General features: G+C 42.8%; 1 protein-coding gene and 1 pseudogene across 12 annotated transcripts in view; one reads left to right on the forward strand and one right to left on the reverse strand.

Moving 5' to 3' along the window:
- Positions 1 to 2,740: 2,740 nt before the first annotated feature.
- Positions 2,741 to 25,304, forward strand: part of SEPTIN11 (septin 11) — a 95,245-nt gene continuing 72,681 nt past the window's right edge. For 7 of the 12 annotated variants that reach the window (XM_031664526.1, XM_031664530.1, XM_031664527.1 and 4 more), the window contains exon 1: positions 2,744 to 2,812. In XM_031664526.1, coding sequence (XP_031520386.1) covers positions 2,783 to 2,812 — 30 coding nt within the window. In that variant the 5' untranslated portion in view covers positions 2,744 to 2,782. Of the gene's footprint in view, positions 2,813 to 7,808; positions 7,826 to 8,210; positions 8,433 to 25,304 lie in introns of those variants that run through there. The other 5 variants (XR_004182785.1, XM_031664534.1, XM_017958755.2 and 2 more) reach the window with 5 other exon arrangements.
- On the reverse strand, positions 17,376 to 17,716 carry LOC116274190 (annotated as a pseudogene).

A 25,304-nucleotide genomic window follows, 5' to 3' on the forward strand; every position in this document is an offset into this window, starting at 1 on the left:
AATTGACCATATGTGTCCATATGTAGACTTTCCATATGCTCTTCCATTGGACTATATGATTGTATGTTGGCCGATTCCATGTCTTGATTATTGTAGCTTTTTAGTTAAGTATTGAAATTGTACAGTGGAAGTTATCCAACTTTGTTCTTTTTCAAAATTGTTTTGGCTAGCTAGCATAGGTCTTTTGTGTTTTCACATACATTTTGCAATCAGATTGTTAATTTCTATTTTTAAAAAAGCTTGCTTGGATTTCAATTGAGATTATATTGAATCTGTAGATCAATTTGGGGAGGATTACATCTTAACAATATTGAGTCTTTCAATCCATGATCATGGTATATTTCTCCATTACTTATTTCTTTAATTTCTCTCAACAGAGTTTTATGGGTTTTTAGAGTACAGATCTTACACGTATTTTGATCAACTTATCTCTATTTTGTTTTTGATATTGTTGTACAATGATTGTTTATATGGTTATTTCGTTATAATAATGATCCTATGAGATAAATATGAGCTTCATTTATTAGTTAAAAAAATGGAACTCAAAGGGATCAAAAGGTTGGCTTAATATCATATGACCGGCTAATCGAATTTCTGGAAATGGATCTTGCAGATATACTTTCATATGTTCAAAATGACTAGCACAAGGTTATTATTGCAGCATGGTCTATCATGATAAAAGATTGGAAGAACCTTGAGTTTATCCATGAGACTTTATCAAGGATACAGCCTTAGAAACAGTAGGCAGCTGTATAAAAGAATGAAGAAGATAACTATGTATCTATATAAAAGGAACTACAAAATATATTAAGTAAAAAAAAGGTACACAATGTTATACATAGTATATTTTTTGTTTCATGTGCAATATGGGGTAAGGTAGGAAATAAGGATACATATTTACATCTGCTACAAGTTGCTTAGAAAAACTCTGGAAAGATACATGAGACAATAATAAACTACTTCTTGTTGGGAGGCATGAGGACTGGATAGATGGTGAATAGAGTGGAAACTTCATTCTGCATCATTTTATGTTTTTAAAAAAACTGTGTAAGTATATTACCTCTGAGACTGCTGATTTCCTCCTAGTGTCCATTTTTCATTTCTTCCCTTTACAAGTAGGACATCCCCCCTGAGTTTTTGAAGGACATATCCTAGCCTCCCCTGCAGCTAAGTACATTCCTGGGACTGAGTTTTTGCCAGTGGAATGTGAACACAAGGGACTTATGTTATTTCCATGTCACTTCCTTAAATGGAAACTAATATGTTCTACTTTCTTTTCTTCACCCTTTCCATGGCCTAGAATGTGGATATGGTGCTGGTGAGATTGTTTTGATCAGAGTAGATGAGGTAACAATCAGAAATAAACATCTAGGCTGGGTGCAGTGGCTCATGTCTGTAATCCCAGCACTTTGGAAGGACGAGGCAGGTGGATCACCTGAGGTCAGGAGTTCGAGACCAGTGTGGCCAACATGGTGAAATCCTGTCTCTACTAAAAATACACAAAAATTAGCTGGGTGTGGTGGTTTGCACCTGTAGTCCCAGCTATTTGGGAGCCTGGGGCAGGAGAATCACTTGAATCCAGGAGGTAGAGTTTACAGTGAGCTGAGATCATGCCACTGCACTCCAGCCTGGGTGATAGAGCAAGACTGTCTCAAAAACAAAACAAAAACCCATCTATTTTTCTTTAACCAATGACTCTTGGAATATTCCCATTATAGCAGCTTAGCCTATACCCAAATACATCAACTTAAAAATTTTTTGTAGCTCATGATGTTTGGCAGTGTAGGAACATGAATGCAAGTGTCCTGACTCCCAAGCCCATGTTTTCTCTGCTGATGAGTAGGAAGGCAGCCTTGCGATGGCTGGTTCATTATCTTCCTAAAGTGTGGAATGATGATGCATGAAGTATAATCTGCCAAAATTCATGATACCAACCAACCTACAGCCACTTCTGCTGATTCAGATGGGACTAAATAAAATACAGACAGAAGTAAGGTGAGATATAATGCTGATGACTTTTGAAATCTCAGCCTGGAAAGAGAATTAGTGGCAAAGCAAATTCAACTTGGGAAAATTAACAAAATGAACATAATCTAATAGGTATCAGTACATGTGGTGGCAAGGAAATTATGACCGAAATATTGTAAGTCAAGGAAGTTTTACCTCATTCAAAAGGAACAAGTCTACAGTAAGGGAGATGAAGGTGCAGAGTAACCCCTGCATCAGAGAGTTATTCAGCTGGTAGAAATGGACAATGGTAGAATGGTAGATAGCAAATAGGATGAGACAAAAGGTGAAGTGTAAGTGACATGGCTGTCAGAATATACAAGTGCATATGATTCTCTTCTAATTCAGTGGCAGTATCTAGTATTCAGAGAGACTTCCACCACATAAATTTTCTAGGCTCATGAAAAAGAATAATAGCTGTCACCACAATGACTGGCCACAGGGAGAAAGGAATTATCTGAGAAGGAGCAATGCCAGAGCCAGGGGGAACTGACCCAGCTCCAGGGCTGGCTGCCAAACAGAGTGGCCAGCAGGCCAATCTTACTCTAAGGAGCATGTCACTACACAGGACGTACTTATTGCAATCAGATTTTTAAAAGAGTGTGCTTTAAAGAGTAGCACAGCCAATAAGAATGGAAATGACCCTGCAGGCTTAGATAATTTTTGCCTTTAAAAAGAATACCAAGACATTTTTAAAAATTTATTTTTTGTTTTTCAAGTAATATTTGCCACAGGAGGCTGAACAAGAAAGGATGGAAGCTACTGCTTGGTGCTGATGACAATGCTATCACATGACAAAGAAAAGGTAAAACTCAAGTTTTAATTTATTTGTCTCCTCTCTCAAAGAGACTGTTTTAATGAAAAAAGGTAGAATAAGCATGACTTAAAGGCTACTAACATCCAGCATGGCAAACAAGCAATCAATTGCTTTAAATGAGTTTCCAGGCCTAAATGAATGATCCATGAAAGAAACTTCATAAGTGACCATAAAGGTAATTACTCACTTTCCAGAAGCCAGAGAAAAATATGAAATGTCAAAAGATTGAAGAGGGGCAAATCTTGTCTTGATTTTCAAAGAGATAAAAAGTGGTAGGGGCAAAGAAGAGTCAGAGAATTATTGGTAAATTTAACATTGCCTAGCAATTTTCTAGAATGATTTTTAAATGCATTTTTTAACAAAGAAAAGAAGGGATAATCACTGGAGCCTATGTGAGTTTATAAATGACAGTTTCAAAGTTTTTGCCTATCCATGTTTATCAGAATTTCAGTGGCTCCTGTATCCTGTAAACTTGCTGAGTTCATTTATTACTTTTAATGATTTTTTAGTGGACTCCTTAGGATTTTCTGTATGTTTGTGTTATCTGTGAATAGAGAGTTTTACTTTTTCCTCTCAAATCTAGATGTCTTTTACAACATTTTATTGAACATTTTTACGTATTATGTTGCAGAAGGAGTTCAGGATCTGTTGTCAGTTAAACTGTCCAAAATTAAAGTGGCAAAAGCTAACTTAACCCATTTTGTGTGTGTGCTTTTGTTTGTTTGTTGTTGTTGTTGTTGTTTTGAGACTCAGTCTTGCTCTATTGCCCAGGCTGGAGTGCAGCGGTGCAATCTTGGCTCACTGTAACCTCTGTCTCCCCGGTTCAAGTGATTCTCATGCTTCAGCCTCCTGAATAGCTGGGATTACAGGTGCCTGCCACCATGCCTGGCTAACTTTTGTATTTTAGTAGAGATGAGGTTTCACCATGTTGGCCAGGCTGGTCTCGAACTTGTGACCTCAAGTGATCCGCCCACCTTGGACTCCCAAAGTGCTGGGATTACAGGTGTGAGCCACTGTGCCCAGCCTCCTGTTCTTCTTGTATCCCTTTATAATTAATCATTTTTATGGTAGTCAAGAGTGATCTAATCTTAGGGTTCTTTGTAAACCACAGAAACGAATCCTAGATAACTTAAGCCAGAAAATAAAAAAATAAATTATAGACCCCATAAACTGTAACAATTTGCCAAAAAGTAAAAAATAATGTACGGCCTGCATAAACTGTAACAATTTGTATTGTCTTTGTGTCACTTGATTCGAGATTCAAATGTAACAGTATCTAATTGGCCAGGCTTAGATCACATACTTTCTTAGAGTGTATGTACTGTGGTGATGAAAGGAAGGGTGTGATGGAAAGTCTCTTCAGGAGCTTCTTATTGAAAATAAATTAAATTAATTTTTTTTGGACATGAGGTCTTGCTATGTTGCCCAGGTTGGAGTACAGTGGCTATTCACAGGCTCGATTGTAACGCACTACAGCCTTAAACTCCTGGCTTTAAGTGATCTTCCTGCCTCAGCCTCTTGAGTAGCTGGGACTACACCATGCCACCACAGCCGGCGAGGAACTTTTTTTTTTTTTTTTGAGATGGAGTCTGGCTCTGTCACCCAGGCTGAAGTGTAGTGGTGAGACCTCCGCTCACTGCAACCTCCACCTTGTGGGTTCAAGCGATTCTCCTGCCTCAGCCTCCTGAGTAGTTGGGATTAAAGGTATGCACCAGCACATCCCACTAATTTTTGTATTTTTAGTAGAGATGGGGTTTCACCATGTTGGCCAGGCTGGTCTCGAACTCTTGACCTCAGGTGATCCACCCACCTTGGCCTCCCAAAGTGCTGGGATTACAAGGTATGAACCACCACGCCTGGCCCGGAACCTCTTTTTTAAGAGGCATTTACTTTTTACCAAGTTGGAACATTCATTGGAAAAGCTCTCCAAATAAATTGGAGTTCAATTAAAAAGGGAATAGACCCTAGATTTCTAACAATGTCAAATATTCACTGTAGCTGTTTTCTAAAATGCAAATTTTCTTTGCTTAAAGACCTCCTTGACTCTTCATTACCTTAGTATGGCAATAAAAATCATTCATTTCCTAGCCTTTACCCTCATCTCCAACTCAAAATTTATTGAATATATCAGGCCATGTGACAGAAGCTAATAGATAAAAAAAAGCACTCTTACCTTGAGACATTCATAGTCTAGTGACAGAAGCATGATAGTACGACCACTTCTTGATTGCTTAACATGTCTAAAGCAGAGTTTACCGGCAATAATAGCTGGGGTCGCCATAAGTCCTTGTTTTTCCTATTGTCCTGGGATCGTTACTATCAGCACAAACCCCCTTTTTCCAATCTCAAAAGTTTCTCAGTTTGGATGGAAATTATAGGTAATTCTAACACTAATAATACAGTATTTTCTCAGTTAACTCTCAAAACAATTCTGTGAAGGAATGAGATGTTACATTCCTACTGGATAATGTGAGTAGAGTTTTATAAAAAGACTATTTGCAAAGGTGTGTGCAAAATGAAGGGAAACCATAGGAGTTTACTCTGGGTCACCCTAGGGAGGGATACTGGCTGCTTCCTTTGGTTGAGGGATGCAGCCAGCCTGCCATGGTGCCATAGCAAGGGAGCCAGGGGGGAAAAAATAACCGTGCTCCTTCCTCTTTGTTCCATTGCTCTTGCTTCCCAGTGCCTTAACTCAAGAGGAAGGTAGAGGGAAAGAAAGTCCATTGAGTTAAGGCTCCAAAGGACAGACAGCAGGTTGGAGAGTGGATCTGGCCAACAGAACATGTCCTCTACCAGGACTCACTGTTACTACCCTATTTTACAATAGAAAAAAAATGAGATGAAGAAAGTTTAACTTATTTAATATAACAAAGCTAATAAGTGATCATCTGCAGCTTAAGTGCCAGGTTCTCCCCACTCTGCCACTCTCTCGTTAAGGCTCCTATATTCTAGCAATGCCAGAATATCTATCCCCCGCCCATAGCATCCTCACATCCCAAATGAGATGTTGGAATATGTAACGTTAAGTTGTGCTGATTAGAATAAACTAACCTACCCACCAAGGTAGGGCATTGACATTCTTGTAATCTAAGCAGATGAGCTTATAGCATATACATTCACAAAATAAATAAGTACAAAATAAAAATTTAATAAATTCTACAGTCTGTTCTGGTGAAGATAACACACAGTTCCTTTGCAATTGCCCTTACATCCGGTTGGCGGTGTGGGGAGCCCTCTTTTCCCAGGCCTTACAGGAGGCCTCTGGTACATGGGCAGTGCTGCTGCTGTCTGATCCTCCTTATGGAGAAAGAACAAAATGACCATGTACCAGAGCTGCAGAAGAAAAAGTATTTGTCTTCCCCCTCCCTTTGCACAGCACCTATCTGTGTGTAATCTTATTATTATATATTTTTTGAGACGGGGTCTCACTGTCACCCAGACTGGAGTGCACTGGTGCGATCTCGGCTCACTGCAACCGCCACCTCTGGAGTTCAAGCGATTCTTCCACCTCAGCCTCCATAGTAGCTGGGACTACAGGCAAGAGCCACCATGCCCGGCTAACTTTTGCATTTTTTTTGTAGAGACGAGGTTTCACCATGTTGGCCCACCTTAGCCTCCCAAGGTGCTGGGATTACAGGCGTGAGCCACTGCGCCCGGCCCATTTATGTGTAATCTTAATTCAACACTAATTGAGCGCCTACTGTATGTTTGGCATAAAATGGTGGTACCTAACTTCAAAAGATTTGGAGTCTAGAGGGCAGAAATTGAAGAGGTTGGTGCTCTGCACGTCTGAGTCCGCCCACAGACTGAACAAACAAGCTCTGTGTCAGCGCCGCCCCTCACCTTTCTTACACGGCCGGACTTTTCTCTGGTAGTTCCACAGCTGTCCTGCCAGTGGAATTCAGACGGGGTGACCGAGCCCCTCGCCTATCTACCGGCGCAAACCAGTATCAGTTCCGCGGCAGCCAGACTCGCTCCCGGAGACTACTGACCCTCAGCCCAAGGCTGCGGGGGCGTCGGGAGTCTTGAGGCCCACCCAGGCAAGGCCAGCGGGACAGGGAGACTCAAGGCCCCCGGGGATCTGGGTGTTTGAAGACTCAGGTCAGACTCTGAGGCGCCCCAGTCTAAAGAGACGGTTTGTCTTTTCCCTAATTCAGGAGGCCAGGCTGTCCCTGGGGGCGTCGTCCCGAGGGCCGATCACAGCCCTTCCCTCCTCACCACACTTTGCCTGTGCTCTCCACCCAACTGGTTCCCCGCTCTGTCCGTCGCTGTCCTCAATCGCCTTGTTGTCGTGGGCCCCCTCTCCGGCCCACGAGGGGCCGAGGGGATCCACAGCTTATCTGACACACCTCGCTGCCCCACACGCACCGGGACCTGGCCATTCTGCCGGCCCCTCAGACAGGCAATAACACTCCAACTGGGAAAAAAAATCTTCCCCACGCCGGAGGAGTTCCCAGTCCCACGCGCCTACAGTCGCACCCACTCGAGCCACCCGCCTGGTGCTGTCGCCGCGCCCTCCAGCCGCAGCCCCAGCGCGCACGCCTCCGGGTCGCTGGGTCTGTCGCCAGCGATCGAAGTCGGCTGATCCCCCACGTGTGACCGCTCCAGTGACACCCAGGGGAGGCCTCGGTCCCTACGCTCTAGAGCAACCAATGGCTGCCTTAATTCTTCAGCGGGGGCGTTTTTTTTCTTCCTCCCAAGCAGGCGGCGGTTGGGTCGGCCTCAGGCAGCAGCGACTACTACGGCCTCTTCCTCTCCAGTGGAATCCCCTGTCCGCCCGCGCGCCACAGTGACAGCTTCCAGATGCCTGTCTTTTAGTCTCCCTTCTCAGGGGGAGCGGTGGGCGACCGAGTGCGGCCTGGAAGGCCCCCACGTGGGAAGGGAAGACTTGCGGAGGGGCAATTCTTCCAGTGCGGAGACGTGGCGTCCCGCCCAGCCGCACTTCGGTCGCCCACCGCTCCGCCTGGTGGCTCGCAGCCCCTTCCAGGCCGGCTTCTCCAGGTGGGGCGTGCTAGTCCAAGGCTAACTTTCCGCCAGGTGTTGTCCCTGCGACCCGTCTTCCCCCGGCCGCCCTTCCTTCTCCCGGCGGCCACTGGAGCTGCTGGCTTCGTGGGGCGCGTGGCGGGCCCCGGGGCTAGGAGCTCGCGCCCAGGCTTTTACTCGGATTCCGGCACCTGATGGAGCGGGGAGTGGCGGCCAGCGCACAGGCTGGGGGCATCTCATGGCAGCGGAGAGGGTCGTTTTGGGGCGGAGGGGCGAACCCTGCGGCCCGGGCAAGCGGAGCCGGACTCGGAGCCCGCCCACCATCCTCCCGCCCACCACCGCGGCCCGGCGCGCAGGCTCACACCCCTTCCTGGGGAAGCGAATGGTCCCTTCCAGGCGGGTGGCCATGTTGCTCTAATAAAGCGGGAGGGGCGGCGGCGTGGGGGGAGCAGATGCCGCTGGCTGCGAGCGGGACTCCGGCGAGCAGAGCGCAGCCGCGAGGGAGACGCGAGGGAGGCGAGCCGGAGCTGGAGCACTAGCAGCAGCCGGAGTCGGCGGAGAGCACCCGGGCGCAGCCGGAGCCGGTGCCGCAGCTGCGATGGCCGTGGCCGTGGGGAGACCGTCTGTGAGTGCTGGGGCCTCGCCTGCTGCTCCTCGGGCGCCGGGTGGTCTCTGCTCTGGGGCGGGTGTGGTGGGGACCACAGGGGAGCCGGGCGGGGGCTCGGCCCCGCGGCGGCGGCTGTGGGTGTGTGCACGAATTTGGGCGCGTGTCTGGGGTCGGGGTGAGGAGCCCAGGGGCTTAGTTACGTGATGCAACAGTGGATCGCCTCGTCGCGCCCCTCTTCTGAGGATGCGAAAGAAAAAGGACCCCTCTCCTGTTCCCTTTAAAATGATTCTTTGAGGCGCGGCGTGTCTCAGCCGCCTCCCTCTCCCGGCGCACCTCTTCCCTCGTGACAGCCAGAAGGGCGCCGGGTTCGGGGCTTTCCTCCTGTCTCCCCCGCGCCGAGGGGGCGCTCAGGGCGTGGGAATTGCGAGCTGAAGCGCTGCGTGTGGTACGGCTGTAGAAGCGGGTCAGAGGGGTGGGATTTCCGTGGTGGCCTCCCCGGCGCATTGTGAGATCCCTGACACCCTCGGGCATCCACCCGGGTGAGCGAGCCCTGCCCAGGATGTGGACAAAGCCCCAGATAACACACACAAAGTTTTCTGGAGGCTCCCTTGTGGTGTGGGTGGAAGGATTGAAATGTTCTGCGGCTGAAAGGCCGGGGGCGGCGGGCCGAGGAGGCTAGGACGCGAGGAAGAGGAAGGGCGGGCGGGTGCGTGAAAAATCGAGTGCCCCACGGCGGGAGGGAGGAGAGTAGGAAGGAGGAGATACCTTTGCCCCGAGTGTGTGGGCCAAGGCGCCGCGCCTACTGGGGTGCAAGACTCGGTCCGCGCCCCGGGGCCGGGCCGGAGGGGAGCGGGACTCCGAGGGTGCGGTTCAGTGGCCGCTCCGCATCCCCAAGTGAAAGGCGGAGGAAGGGGCGGCGGCGGCCTTTCCTTTTTATTGGAAGGAGCGGAGCTGGGTGGGAAAGGCGGAGTCCTCCTGTTTTCCCTTTCCCCTTTTCTTGTCGATGTTCACAGTCCACTCTCGCCTTACTGGCTTTGGGGGCGCCTCGGGCGAGGTCCTTCCCTGTCTATCACCTCTTCCCTTTCTCTTCTTCCCTTTCCCACAACTGTGCAGCTGCAGGTGGTGGCTCGGAAGATTTTGTAGTTACGGACGAAAGACTTACTGAGATACTGGAAGCTCGGAAATCCCAGAAATGCAAGGCTGTGCTCTCAGGCTCCCGGCTCTTCCCCCTCTCCCCGCCTAACTCCTCCCCAGATACGCGCGCCTTTTGCATCCTACCCCCTCGCGAGAAGTTCATGGGTCCCTTTGCGGATTCTAATTCGGTTTGGTGGTTCGGCTGCCCGCGGTGCTTTCAAAGACGTTTTCTGCAGTCAGAAGACAACAGTGGTCATATCGAATCATAACTGTCTTTTAGGCCTTTTCAACTCTACGATTTAATGACATGGCTCTTTTAAGAATTCTGGTCTTCTTTTGCACATAAATTGTGCTCTCGATCATTAGTGGTCACACGTAGATTATTGTTACTGAGGAAATTTGCATAGTCTCGGCTAGTCGTTTTATTTTTTGGTGAGAAAATTGAGGTCTATAGAGGTCAAATTTATCTGGTTACATTACTCTTCCCCCTGCCCGCATTATACCTATTAGCAAGGCGTAGATTCAGATAACTAAAATAACAATATCTGCTTTAGAGAAATTGGTAAGCGTTTAGGAATGCAAATATTCAGTGGGGGTGTATGTCTTTTTCAGTAACACCTATTATTGCTGGTGCATTCTTGAGGGATGGAAGAGGTGGAAGAAATAATTAGCTGCACATTTTCTATAAATTAGTTCATATATGTCAGTTAAATAGAAACAGTATGTGGATTTAAGGTTTAGTTGTGTGGCCATAATCATATCCAACACCAAGTCGGCCAACCATATGTGAGCCTAATCCCACAGAATTCTTATGTTACACCTCCCTCTTCAGATAATAGAGGAGATTTTTTTAAGTATATATGCACAGAGGAAGTGACTTCTTTCTGCGCACTCCCTGTTGTCACTGGAATTAAATTATAACCTAAAGATAGAAGACTTTTCTTTTGGAAACCTAACGTATGGGTGATTAGGAATTGATTATAAAGTTAGAATGTCTACAGAAAATGTATGATCACATTTCACAGAGAATTGTTGAAGCCTTTCACTTTGTTCGTTGGGTTACTGTCTTAAGTGTGGTCTCTGCAGTTATGACTTTAAAACAAAGTCAGTGAGTGGGGAAGATTCTTCAGACACAGCTCCATGGAATCTACACTGCATCTTTAAAGTTAAGAGTTCTCTGGCCCTCCCATTTCCTTATCTAGTCTGTGATTTCACCAAAAGAAAGGAAGGCTGCGCTGAGGGAAAAGAACCACTCCAAAGTTGATTTATGTGTGAATGGAGTTTCCCTAGTTATTTCTTCAATTAGATTTTTAAAAAAGTTATTTAGGACAACAGGAGCATATCTCCTTTCCCGATAACTACCTCTCCCCGCCAGACTGAAGCAAAATGTAATCTGAATAACTTACCCTGAATTTTCAATATTCTTGAATGGGAACATCTGAGTGTGATATCCCAGGTAAATATGACATTTTAGTGGACAAAAATGCTTACATGTCAAATGCACTATTTTCTATCTTATGAAATGGATATATTCTGTTACAAACCATTCAAACCTCAAGTCTAAATTCAGTTACGTTTAGGTGGATTTGTTATTGACTGCAAAACAAAAGCTTCAATTTAGTGTGATACTGTTTATTTCAGTTTTAATTTTGATCCCTAGCTTCTCCATTTCCCCACTGATGGGTTTTGGGTTTAGCCCTAAGAAGACCCTGAAGCACATCTGCTGTTTGCCTGGTATAACTGATGATTAGCAAGAACATTTTACCCCCAAGGGATGTGTCTGCATTTTGGATGAATTAGCATTTTTGTGTCCAAGTCCTGGGGCAGCTATTATCTTTATTTTAAACAGACATGGCAATTCACTCTACTTGAGAATCAGGCTTTATGTAGCTGATCGACTCTCTTAAGCTGTGGTGTTTATCAGTTTATAGATTCTAGGAGTTGAAAGGAACTTTAGAGGTCACTTGGGTTAGCCTGCTCCCCAGTGCAGAAATATTTCTTTATCCCTAACAAAAAGTATGTTTAAACTTTGCTGGTGGTGGAGATTTCCCTGTGATATCCTTCAAGAAATGCACTTAACTGCTCTTTTATCTGTTGAGCATATAAGGAAATGGAAAACCAAGTTTCTATTTGCTCATTTAACACCATTTATTAAGCACCTGCTATGTGTCTGGTACTATTCTAGGTGTTGGGGATATAGCAGTGGACAAGAAATTTTCTTCTTACCAGGAACTTTATTGTTTGAGAGATTTGGTGTATTCAAGTGACAGACTTCAGTGTAAATGTGTAAAATCATTTAGGGAGAAAAGGAATTATATGCCTATTGCTGACTCAGCAAATATGATTCAGGTGAAGGTTCATATCTGTCTGAGGATAATTATAGGCGATTCCTAAAGACGAGGTCCCTCTTCAAGGGCAGGGAGTGTGGGAAGGGGAGGAGTACTGCCAATAAAATGTTATTTTCCCTTGTTATAAAACTGCCATTTTTGTGACTTGAAAATGTGGCCCCAGATGGATGGCTGTGGTCAGTGTGCCTGGGGAAGCATGAATGGAGCCAAGAAAGGTCCAGGGGAGGGCCACCTAAATAGTAAAGGGGCTGTCATCTCAGGTCGGTTTTCAAAAATTAGAACTTTTTAGTCAGTGATATAAATTACACACACTGAGGCTCTATAAGCAGTTATTAAGGAATGCAAGAAGTTTCTGAGGTACAATAATCTCTCCTTTTAAAATCTTTTGAAAGCTATAGATTAATTTTATCTTTTAAATTATATTCTTTAAAAATGATGTGTCTACATTACAGTGAAAAGGAAACCCAAGGAATTGATTAAAAGAACAAAACTGCCCATATCCCACTATCCTGATATAGTGGCTCTTAGGTGGTTAGTCTGTTTCATCACTTTTTTGAGCAAATATAACCCATCTTGTATAAACTGCTACCTAGAAACCAAACTGTGTGCCTGAATGAGTCCTGTGTGACCATTTGAATAATCTTAGAATAAAGGAAGTGGATGCTTAGTGTTTGAGCATGGGCCATCCTATGTCTGTGAAAGGAACAAATGATTGTGGGACTCTGCTGTTTCCTTGCTTTGGATGGCCTACTTGATTGATTGCCAAAAGACCAAGTGTTTATACTCTACCCAATGATGATGTCACACTGATCATGATCATCGGATTTAGACTGTGGCACAGGCCACAGAGTTTTCTGTGCCTGTGTTTCTCTTTATAGGGCTCTAAACTTGGTTGGGGATAGATGCCGCTCTTGGATTTTATCATTTTATTGGGATCCATCTTTCATAGTCTTAGCTAGACTTGTCTCAAATGGGGTCAGCAAAGCTGAACCATTATTTAAATGAACTAAAGCTTCTATCCTTTTTCCCAAGGAGATCTACTTTACAATATAATTGATACCCTCCCCCACCCCCTTTTAAAAAGTCTGGATTGACAGAAAACTCCCAACTAAACAATACTTCCCCTGACCCACTCATGCCTGCTGGCAGCCCATCAATGCAGCTGCTGTTGAACATAAAAACAAGACTTGGGCTAAGGTGATAGAGACAAACTTCTAAAAGGAATTTGCTGGGCGATCTAAAATAAAATTCACATTGTTCCAGGCTTGGCCTGAGATAGAAATCAGAAGTCTGTTCCCCGCTGTGACAAAGCCAAGGCGCTAGAGCCACCTCTTTTTGGGATTGATGCCAGTGCGTGTGAGCACATCGCTCAAGCCAAATGGCACAGGAAGTCCAGTTGTGTGGACACATTCTGCCCACCTGCTGAACTGTGACTGGGTGGGATGGAGTGTGAAACATTGAGAGAAGGGCAGGCTGAGGTGGAGAGGTAGAAAAGAGACCATATTCCAAAAGGACCATTTTTGGTATCTGACAAATAGGAGCTTTGTTTGTTCTTGTCTGTGTGTGATTTCTTTTTTCTTTTCTTTTCTTTCTTTTCTTTTTTTTTTTCATTTTTATTGTACAAAAAGGAAATGAAAAAATATATAGCACAACATTAAAATTTATCTACTTGTTTTTGATAAGTAACGTTCCTTTGGGAAGAATTGGTTTTTTTTTTCTCTCATAGAAGTCGAGGCACAATAATATAGATAGGTTAGAAATTGAAAAACAAAATAATCCCCAACATCCTAACACATCAGTACTCATTCTTGGCTTTCCAACCCACCTGTTTTATCAGACGTTTCTTGTGTACCTTCTATATGCAGGTGCTGAAATTATGTTGGTGAGTACTTGAGTGCAGTCTTTGCTGCTCTCATGAAATCTCTCTATAGGCTGAGTAAGCAATAGGATTTAGCAAGGAAAGGGAGATGGGGAGGTGGTTGTGGAAGTGTTCCAAGGCCAGGAAACAGCATCTGCCAAACTCTGGAAGTGAGGGAGAGACTTTTAAAGAAATCCAATGTAGCCGGAACGTCAGCATTAGGGTTGGGTAGGGAGAGTGGACAGACAAGAGGCTGAGTAGGTGGGAAGAGACTCAATTGTGCGGTGCAATCTTTATAGGCATGTATTTACTGTGTAACTCTTTAAATGCTTCATATTCCATCCACCCTTTGCCCACAACTTAAGATATCTCAGATCCTTGAAATTGGTTGAAGGAAGACAAAGAAAATCTGCAGACTACTAATTCTTCAGGATTCAGTAGGAGAGATGAGAAAAGATCAGGGGAGTTGATTCCTTTCATGCCCAAACTGAACCTTTAAAGAATAGCGGAAATGAAGACTGACGGAGGACACAGAGAAGGAGTGACAACATATGACAACGACAATGCTAGATCTTCCTCTGCCCAGTTTTGTGCATTGAGCCTTTCCTCGGGATTCAGAAGTAGAAGTTATTATTTTCTTAGACGTAAGCAACTGAGTCCTGAAGAGTGTGGTGGGGCTGGGGGGAAGATGGTAGGACTCCTTCCACCTTGGACTTCAAGTGGTAATCAGTGTTCTCCAAAAAGGAAATTAAAAACTCATTGGACTTTATGAAAACAGGAGAAAAGTCTGTTAAAAGCCAGGGTTTCCTTAAGACTTCATGCTGTTTTCATTCATCTCATCTCTTTGAGTACTGTCTTCATACCAGTATAAAATTTTGTGAATCTCATTAAGGTACTCATTAAATTTACTCTTACATGCTGTTGGGGGGCAAAAGGCTTGACCAAAAACAACTGTGCACAGGAAGCTTGTTCAGCATCTTTATTTTAAAATTTATTCAATTCAAATTACTGTCAACACAATTATCTCACTTTATACTCACAAAATACCTGAGAAGTAATAGAGAAGGAAAATGAGGCAGGAAGAAGTTGTCAGCTAATCTGCTACAGCGAATTTGTGGGAGAGGCTAGGCTTTGGAACCAAAGGCTCTTAGACCAACGTGTATACACACCTCCCATCTGATTCAGTCAGTTAAGCTAAACTACCTTGCGGTGGCGAATTGGCCCCATGTTTTGGTGGCTTACATGGCAAGCATTTATTTCTCATGCAGCTTTCTTTTCTGTTTCACCCTCGGAGGTCTGCTGCATGCTGCATTGCCTCCAGGACCCAGGCTGAGGGAGTATCCTCTATCTAGGTATTGCCAGCCTGGTGGCAGAGGACAAAGACACATGCTGAACCCTGGTTTCTCAGGAGCTGGCTTCTCAAGCTCTTAGATGGGTCACTTCCATGCAGATTGTATCGGCCAAAGTAAATGGTCATTCCTAAATTCAAAAGGATGAGGATAGAGAATCCTCCTGTAAAGAGTGGCTCTGAAAGACACTTGGCCAGGCTTGAGGGCCATCGGCTGGGGAAGTAAATCCCCCTCTAGGGAGGGCAGTGAATATTTTGAGTAATAACAGTTGGCTAGATTCCTAGTCAAGGAATCTACTATGAAGCCGAGTATTTATTTTTAAAATTGTATCCCTGTCTGTAAGGATTTCTCTCCCTCTCTTTGGCCTGCTCTGATTCTAGCTGGGCATAGTAGAATGATGTGTGTATGTGTGTGTGTGTGTGAGAGAGAGAGAGAGAGAGACAGAGAGAGAGAGAGACAGACAGAAACAGAGAGACAGAGAGAGAGTTAGGCAGCCACAGTGAATTGAAGGCAGAGTGTGAATTCTCGTACTCACTGGTGGTGAGCTTCCAGGGACGTCACCATCAAGTAAGTGATAGGTGGTAACCTTCTGAAAGGCCTTCTGTGCTGCTCTCTGGTGGCCTCAGCCGTGGAACTGTACTCTCTGGGAAATGGTTGTGAGGCCATTAGGACTTCCAGCTGCTTGACAGAATGATTTCTCTTGGGACCTCGGCCCTTTGGACCTTTCCCAGCCATCTGTCCCTAAATGCAGATGAATCAGATGGCACCCTTCTTTCCCTTGCTCTGTTTTTCTCTCTACTGATAGGCCATAGTGTATAGCATTTGGGTGAAGAATGTGGGCTCTGGAGCCAGGTCGCTCCGGTTTTAGAGTATCAGTTTTACCATTTAACAAGCTTTGTGTCCTTAGGCAGGTTACTTCCCTCATCTGTAAAACAGTAACAGTACTTCCCTCAAAGAGTTACAAATTAAACCAGTTAGTACACACATAGTGCTTACACTGCTGCCTCAACATTCATCCTCAATAAAAGTTATCTCAGGAAAATGGTGCTGAAATAATAATGGCTTTATACTGAAGACTGGGCTCAAACCAGAACTGCCACCCCACCCCACCCCAGTGGGAACTGAGCAGTTGCCCCTTCTCGTGCACACCTGAACCACACAGGCTTCCCATTTTCTAATCAGAGCGCACCTTAGAGGCACAGATCAAACATTCCCTCCATGAAGCCTCCACCCACGAATCACCAACATTTTGACGATTTTTATTTATTTGAATTGCTGACAACAGTTACGTGTCATCCACATAGTGATCAGGAGTCCCCACCCCACCTTTCCTTAAGTTACCTTTTAAGAGAAAGTAACTATCAAATATAATTATGAACATAAAAAACAAAACAAAAAAGCCTTATTACCTACCATAAGCAATATGTTCCGCTAGCCCTTGGCCACAGTCTTGTATTCTTAGTCTATATAGCCAGACTTAAGGGAAAGGACTATATGTCCTGTACCTCCAGCCAATAAACATTTGACTCAGTAAGTGAAAATTCACCCTTCAGATAAATTGGATAAGACATACTGGCTAAGACGTGTGCCTGCCTGGCTGTTGCTGTGTCAACCCCCGGTAGGTGTAGACCTCACAACTCCACTTTCTACCCCAGGCTTCTCTGCCATTGCCACTGGGGTTCTGCTTAGCTATTCTGACCTATGTGCACATCTGGACATCCAAAGGAGCTGCCTTCCCAGGGGGCAACCCCCTTGAGATGGTGGATCTACATGGCTCCTCAATTGACCTGGCTCCTTAGAAGTTCCCCTCTGGGCCCCAGCCTCAGCCCTCAGGGGTGATTAGCTCTACAGTCCCCTTAGGGTGGCCTTCCCTCTTCCCCTGTTTCACTTTTCCCTGTCCCCCATTCTGTTCCCCTGGGTCACTTCCCAGGACTCACATGCATGCAAGTCCCTGCAAGTCCTTGCATTTTGGGGAAACCTAGATGAAAACACCTTGTTTACTAGTGTGGGGCTTTTCATTTCCTCATACAAATAAGGGAATATGAATGTTAATTTTGTAATATACTAAGCTACTTTGGATGTTTAAAAAATGCCAGAACAAACTGACTTTTTACCAGGTTTTCACTACTATTTGTAAGATGAGGTTTTTTGTTGTTGTTGTTGTTATTATAATTAATGTTTTATTGTCACCCAGATGGCAATTAGGTTTATAATCTTCATACTTTATATTTTTTATAAATTAAAAAAAAATACAAGTTTTAAATAGTCAATGGCTGGTTATATTTTCAGAAAACATGATTAGACTAATTCATTAACGGTGGCTTCAAGCTTTTCCTTATTGGCCCCAGAAAATTCACCAACCTTTTGTCCCTTCTTAAAAAACTGGAATGTTGGCATGCATTTGACTTCACACTCTGAAGCAACATCCTGACAGTCACCCACATCTACTTCAAGGAATACCACGTTGGAATACTTTTCAGAGAGGGAATGAAAGAAAGACTTGATCATTTTGCAAGGCCCACACCATGTGGCTGAGAAATCAACTACAAGTTTATTGCCTGTGGTGTCCAAGGCTTCCTGAAAAGCAGCCTTGCTCTTGATCTGTTTCACCATTCTTGGCTGCTGGGGTCTGACAAGCAGCTGTAAGGACTGATGAAAACGGATCCAAAGCACTGGACCGAGCTTGGACAAGACAAGTTTTAAAAAAATTATTATTACTTTTAATGGATACAGGGTCTTGCTGTATTGCCCAGGTTTGTCTCAAACCTCTGGCCTCAAGTGATCCTCCCATCTAGGCCTCCCAAAATGCTGAGGTTACAGTTGTGAGCCACTGGCACCTGACCAAATTAAAAAACTAGACTCAAAAAAAAAAAAAAAAAGTTGTATTGCATCACCTAGACTTTTCTATAATTTTCATTTCTGATTCTTTGGGATGGAACTCATAATCTCTCAGGGTGGCACTGCTTGCTTTTGAATCTGTAGTTCTTTGTTCTTTGTTCTTATATCCTACTTTGTTCTGTAATGGGTTTAATTTACCCATTTCAAGTCAATTGTACTTTTATATTCTAGGACCTGGATACAGAGTGAATGGGGGAAATTATGGTTTTGATACATGAACTATGAATTTAGGACAAAGCTTAAAACTGTTTTAAAAAAAAAATCAGAAAGTTTTGGGCTTATACTGTCTGCATAGATTGGAAAAATGGGGTAATAAGAAACAACTTTAATTAGCTAATATTGAACAGTTTTAAGGATGGGGATTAATGCAGTATTTCCCTAAGAGTGTTTATTTTACTTTATTTTAAATTTTTTATTTTTGTGGGTACGTAGTAGGTGTATGTTTTTATGGGTTACATTCGGTATTTTGATGCAGGCATGCAATGTGTAATAATCACATTAGGGTAAGTGGGCTGTCCATCACCTCAAGCATTTATTCTTTGTGTTTCCAACAATCTAATTGTACCCTTTTACTTGTTTTTAAATGTGCCCCAAGAGTTTTTAAGAGAATTGTTCAAATGATCACTGCACTTTGTGCAAGCCATTCTCAGAGGCAGTTTCTGAGAATGTCATGGAAACTACGTAAACCAAGCTGATTGATTTTTAGATTCTCCTCACGTTTGTCACCTTTGCTCTCATTCTTTGAGGTGTTTGGTTTGACTTACCTGGTGGTTAGGTACTCTAAGACTAGTACTTTGGCGTGATAGAATAATTTGATTGTTTGTTACATGCCTCTTTGTTTTCAAAGCCTTTTCTAATCGTTAGTCAACCTCTTAACCACTAGGGAATGTTGGATTGTCTGAAGTTGAAGCACAGTTTTCTCTCTGAGCCCTCTAAAGAAGTCTTTTAGTTGTTGATAATCAAGTTTGCTCCTTCGAAACTAAAATTCCAAGGTATTTTATGAACTTAAGGCAGATAAGATGAGGTCTCAGGTATCAAAGTCGCTAATAATTAATTTGCTGCCACTAGCTGCTGCTCCAAAGCTGACATTTAAGCTATGTGAAGAGGACCAAGTCTAAATTGGATTTTATAACCCAGTCAAAGCTGGGGGCAATGAAGACTCTCATTGACTTTATGTAATGGAGATTTATATAGGGATATTGGAGAGTTGGGGATACTGCTGAATATTTCTAAATCTCCTCTTTCTTGAAGAACTTATGCTTTTATTCCTCAGTAGCTTTTCCTAGTTCCTATTCATTAAGTGAACAAATATTGAGCCCAGCCAACACCATGCATGAGTGATGATGTCAAAACCATATCCTTCTACTCTCCCACCACACCAAATCAGAACCAAAATTTGTCTTTGGAAAATGGATCTCTTTGTCACTGAGGTTCAAAATTTTGGAATAAGATTTGAATTCAGGGGGGAATTACCAGGATGTGTTTTGTCATTCCCACCTCCTGTCTTAAGTCATTCATGATTGTGCAGCATCAACCAGTCGGATATTTGAGGACCTTCTGTGTTTCTTGTCCTGTGCTCCATGTTGTTGGAAAGTCTACATTGTAGCTGGGGAGAAAAGGCTGAGACTCAAATAATGCTCAACCTCCATGACTGGGAGGATCTTGTCAGGCTCTTTTAACTAGTATTCAGCCCAACACTTTTTTTTAGTAAACATGAGGAATTTGACTTAGCACTCGGAAATAATAAGGCCCATTTTCTTTCCCTTCTCTTTCCCTTTTATAATGTAATTCGAGGACCCTTGAAAGGTAACCTCCAGCTTTTTTTCTTCCCAGGCTATCTTTCGAAATTTATTGTTTTAGTTTAAGGCAAGGATAAAAAGGGCACACCAAAGGGAATTGGGAAGTTTTATTAGAATCTGGATGGAATGTCTTCAGGCTCACTGACAGATTAATTTGTGCCCTGTATTTCTGCTACAAAACATTCTGACTGCCCACAGCATTCCACATGCTTTTGACTTGTAGACTAGTACAGATGCTCCTTAGCTTACAGTGGGGTTATGTCCTGATAACCACATTATATTGAAAATACCTAAGTTTAAAACGCATTTAATACACCTCGCCTACTGAACATCAGAGCTTTGCCTAGCCTACCTTAAATGTGCTTAGAACACTTACATTAGCCTACGGTTGTGCAAAATCATCTAACACAAGCCTGTTTTATAACAAAGTGTTGACTATCTCAGGTAATTTACCAAATACTGTATGGAAAGTGAAAAATAGAATGGTTGTATAGGCATTTGAAGTATGGTTTTTACTGAATGCGTATCACTTTTGTACCATTGGAAAGTCAAAATCATAAGTTGAACCATTGCAGGTGGGGACTGTTTGTGTTCTATTTTAGAGCTGCACATGCATTTCTGCACCTGCCAACAGAGTTGTATGCTTACTGGGTCAGTTGTTTTCAAACCTACTTACACTAGTTATAATCATCATCATCGCCTAATTTAATTTAATGTTTTGTGAATCTATGAACTATAAGTGCAAAAATTGAGTTGCTTCTAAATGAGATGCTTTGGAAAGTTTTAGTAAAGGTAAAAATTTTGCTGAAATAAAACTGCTGTGAATTAAATATACGTAAGATAATTACAAAAAGTTGGAGATGAAAATTGTACAAATCTAAAAAGAGCCTGCATTTGGATTGCATTGAAAACACTTTTAAATTCTGTCTCCACATTAAATAAACAAACTGGAAATTATAGATGATGCCTGTGGGTTGGTGCTGGAAAGACACCCTTATTGAAATTCCTCTGACCTATTATGATGAAAAAGCCTTGGCCTTTTGTCAAAAAATTGTGAATGAATGAATGTATGTTTAGATGTTTTAAGGTGAATTTAAATGTTTTGACTCTAACTAGCGTTTTAAAAATCTCAATCAAGATAAAATGTCCAACACCTGCTTCTAATAGTCTTAGCTTAAGGGACTTGTACTTAACAAAACATTTCCGTATTCTAACACATGTAACCCCTGGCTGAGGATCATTGTGTGTATGGAATTATCCCACATGGGGAAACGGGAAAAAAGGCTGAGAATTACTGGTTTGTTCTGGGTTGAGGTACACATGTCTCACTTGGCATTACCTATGTTTAATTCCTTTTACACCCTGACGTAACTGGTTATCAGTTTTTTTGTGTTTGTTTTTTTTTTCTGATACCAGCTTTAGAGATAAAAGGACATTGGAAATACTGCCTGTTTAATCAGTTTCTCTTATGTTAGTCCAGAATAAGGGGAAATATGATTTTGGAAACAAAATAATCTTATTTTGGAAAGGCAAAGTTATTTTAGTGATCTTTTAATGCATTTCTTTAAGGTACACACACAGTTACACGCACACACAAACACATACTCACACACCCCACATGAGATAATGGATAACTCAAAGATGTACTCAATCTGTCTGGGAAGGATAAATTCTCTCATTATATGTAGATAAAAGCTGGGACCACTTAGTTCCTGGGTTTTTGCATTCATTCAAGTGACTTGGCTTTTTGACCCAAGTGGTGCATTCCAGCTATCCTTTGCTAATCTTACATTAGCAATTAGATTTAATTTTTAATTCCAACCATGAAAAAATTTTGTTAAAAAAGCGAGTAGAAAGTTGTTTTTCTATTCCAATAAAGGGAGTGGGAGGAGAACACTTAACAAATTTGAAGTTGAAATGTGTGATTTCTTAAACTGGAGTCATTTCAGGGTTTTTTGGTCCTTAAATATACTTTTAGAATGTTTTCACTTGCATATTGGCTTTGCCACTAAACCCATTGCACACACTGCAGTGGTTTCCTAATTGAAATTGTGCAATTCCACATATTTTTCCTGTGATTACATTTCAGTGGGTAAAAGTTGATCTTCACAACAACTTTGTGAGGTGGGTTGGTTGGATATTATTCTTGACCCAACACCTTCACCTCCTTTTTGATGGATCAGGGCTCAGACTTGCCCAAGGTAAACAGTGATGATCTTAAGGCCAAGTCTTCTGACTGTTGTTTGCACCTTCTTCTACCACATGGAGATACCACCCTAGGCTGCAGAACACTGCTGTCAGTTGGAACTTTCATGATGATGGAAAATGTTCCACTGTTGCATAGTTGCCACCACACTAGTCATCTATGGCTTCTAAACACTCGAAATGTGACTGGAATAGCTGTACAACTAAAATTTTATTTTGTGTAATTTTAATTAATTTACACTGTTTTTTTTTTTTGTTTTTTTTTTTTCTGCTGCTGCGATGGAGTCTCACTCTCTTGCCCAGGCTGGAGTGCAGTGGCGCGATCTCCGCTCACTGCAAGCTCCACCTCCCGGGTTCACGCCATTCTCCTGCCTCAGCCTCCGGAGTAGCTGGGACTACAGGCACCCACCACCACGACCGGCTAATTTTTTTGTATTTTTAGTAGAGACGGGGTTTCACCGTGTTAGCCAGGATGGTCTCGATCTCCTGATCTCATGATCCGCCTGCCCCGGCCTCCCAAAGTGCTGGGATTACAGGCGTGAGCCACCGTGGCCGGCCAATTAATTTACACTGAAACAGCCACATGTGGCAAGTGGCTACCATACTGTATAGTGCAGCTTAGGAATGTAGTCTAGAAGTATTTATAGTCTGATCTTTCTGTTTTTTCTGAGAAAAACTTTTTTTAATTAATAAAATCCCAAACATATACAAGAGTAGAGAGAATGGTATAATGAACCCTTCTGTCCCATCACCTAGCCCAGTCATCAGTTCTTGGCCAGTCTTTTTTTTTTTTTTTTTTGCATCTCCCCCTCCTATTTAAATTCATGGCCAATCTTGTATGGTCTATTTACCATTCTCTGTAGCCTCCTCGCTCCCCTCTCTAACCTCTTCCCTCACCTCTCCCCAAATTATTTTGAAGCGAATATCAGGCACTGTCTGATCTCCTTTTAAGAGCCCAGCTGGTGACCTGGGGAAAGAGGAGCAGTGAAAGGCATCAAGGAGAGATACTTGAGGATCTTCAAACGTATCTGTGATTTAAAAAGAAAAGATGAAGTATATGGATGGTAAACGTTACGGTTTGACAAAGATAGGTCATGAGTATACAGATGTGATACTCTGTGTGCATGAGCTATTTCATCACCATTATCATCATCAAAAAGCCAAGCTGGAACTCAGATGGAAGTTACTGTGCCAGGCCTCACTTACCTGTGCTTATCTTGAACTTTGGGTTTATGCATAATTTAAAACACTTAAACATTATTTCTGTGCAATATTTATCATTGAGCTTTATTGGATGCCAGCAGTGCTGTAGAGTCATGGGACGTTTCAAAGGTCAAAAGAAAGCTGAGGATCATTTTAGTTTAGTCTCCTCAGAAAGCTTAGCTCCCGAGAGAAGTAGCTTGATTTGAGCTCATATCAAGTGGCTCAGTGCTTCCCGTCATTTACCACACTTGCCATAACAACTGATTCACTGAGTTAAAACTTGGCATTGCTGTGTCATTCCTACCTAGCTTTTAGAATGACAGATTTTTATGACCTCTTTGAGAGCAGAGATATGCCTAAGTCTGCTTGCTTGGCATTGTAGACACTCTTGTTAGAGAGAAGTGTTTTCATCATTAATAGTGTAAAAGAGTCATTTATCAGGCCAAGCGTGGTGGTTCACACCTGTAATCCCAGCACTTTGGGAGGCCAAGGCAGGCGGATCACCTGAGGTCAGGAGTTTGAGACCAGCCTGGCCAGCATGGTGAAACTCCATCTCTACTAAAAATACAAAAATTAGCTGGGCGTGGTGGTGTGTGCCTGTAGTCTGGGCTACTCAGGAGGCTGAGGATGGAGAATCGCTTGAACCTGGGAGGCAGAGGCTGCAGTGAGCTGAGATCACGCCACTGCACTACAGCCTAGGCAACAGAGTGAGACTCCATCTCAAAAAAAAAAAAAAAAAAAAAAAGGAATCATTTATCAGATTTTGTCTTTTGGGCTTAGAATTTATGCCTATTACTGGTGGTATAATATTATATATTATTGCCCATATAATACATATTATATATAATTTATTATAGGAAATACTTGTTTTCATATTTCTATTTCTAAAAGAAACTTGTGTCGCATGCACATTTTAGTCATATGAACAGACAAATTGAAGGAAATAATGCTTGCACCAATGATATTTAAAAGTGTAGTTTTCCTCACAACATAAAGCAAGAATTGTTGCTGTGCTTTTATAGTTTAATTTAGGAGCTAATAGTGATTTTGTCTCATGGTAGAGTGCAGAATATGTATATTCTAAATTTGGAACCCCTGTACACGGGATGTTAGGATTTAAAAGGAGTGGTTTTGTGATGGTAAAAGGATCTTGTATCATCAGAAATGCTCTCAGGGCTTGGCTCAGCTGTCTATTGATGGAAAAAGATAATGTGCTTTAGAAAAAGAGCTATATTGAAATTTTCACCAACTTTCTGATGAACAACTGCAAGCTTTCAGCTATAAGAGGCTGCCATTTCTTTTACATGGTTTTGTCTCCAGCAGAGTCTGCCCTTTGTGTTCCATTTGGCTGTATTAACTGTCTTCCTGGGAGAGAGGGAAAGTCTGTGTTTCATCTCATCATCTGTGTTGCAGTTTAGTCCGGTTTGCTTTATTCCATGGTGAGTGGAGAGAGTAAGTAGTTGGATGGCACCCTACATTGTAATGTTACCACAACTCAAGATTTATGCTAGTTTTGCAAATAATTGTCTCATAAAATGAGTCTTATCTCCACTTAACAAGAGACAATTGAATCTACAGTAGGGCTAAGAAGAAGATTTAGGAAGATATTTGGTCAAATCAGTTACCCTGTGCTTTTTATGCAGGATAGAGACAGGAAACTATTAAGGCTTGTAAAATGACTATGACCTGATTAGGCAAATATAGCAACTATTTTCAGCAAAGAGGCCACAAGATGAGTATAGCTGACTTTTTTTTTTCAATGTATAAAGTTTATAGATTTTCCTGTGATTTTCTAATAGACCAAATTTAAATCTAACAATAATACATCTTGAAAAATAAAATTAAAAATTCATGTAATCAGCCAAACATGGTGGCTCACACCTGTAATTCCCAGCATTTTGGGAGGCTGAGGCAGATAGATCGCTTGAGCCCAGGAGTTTGAGATTAGCCTGGGCAACATGGCAAAACCCCATTTCTACAGAAAAAAATAGAAGCATTAGCTGGGTGGTGGTGGCGCTCACCTGTTGTCCCAGCTACTTCGGTGGCTGAGGTGGGGGGATCGCTTGAGTCTGGGAGTTTCAGGCTGCAGTGAGCTG

This window comes from Papio anubis, chromosome 3 (assembly GCF_008728515.1).
Source record: "Papio anubis isolate 15944 chromosome 3, Panubis1.0, whole genome shotgun sequence".
NCBI lineage: Eukaryota > Metazoa > Chordata > Mammalia > Primates > Cercopithecidae > Papio > Papio anubis.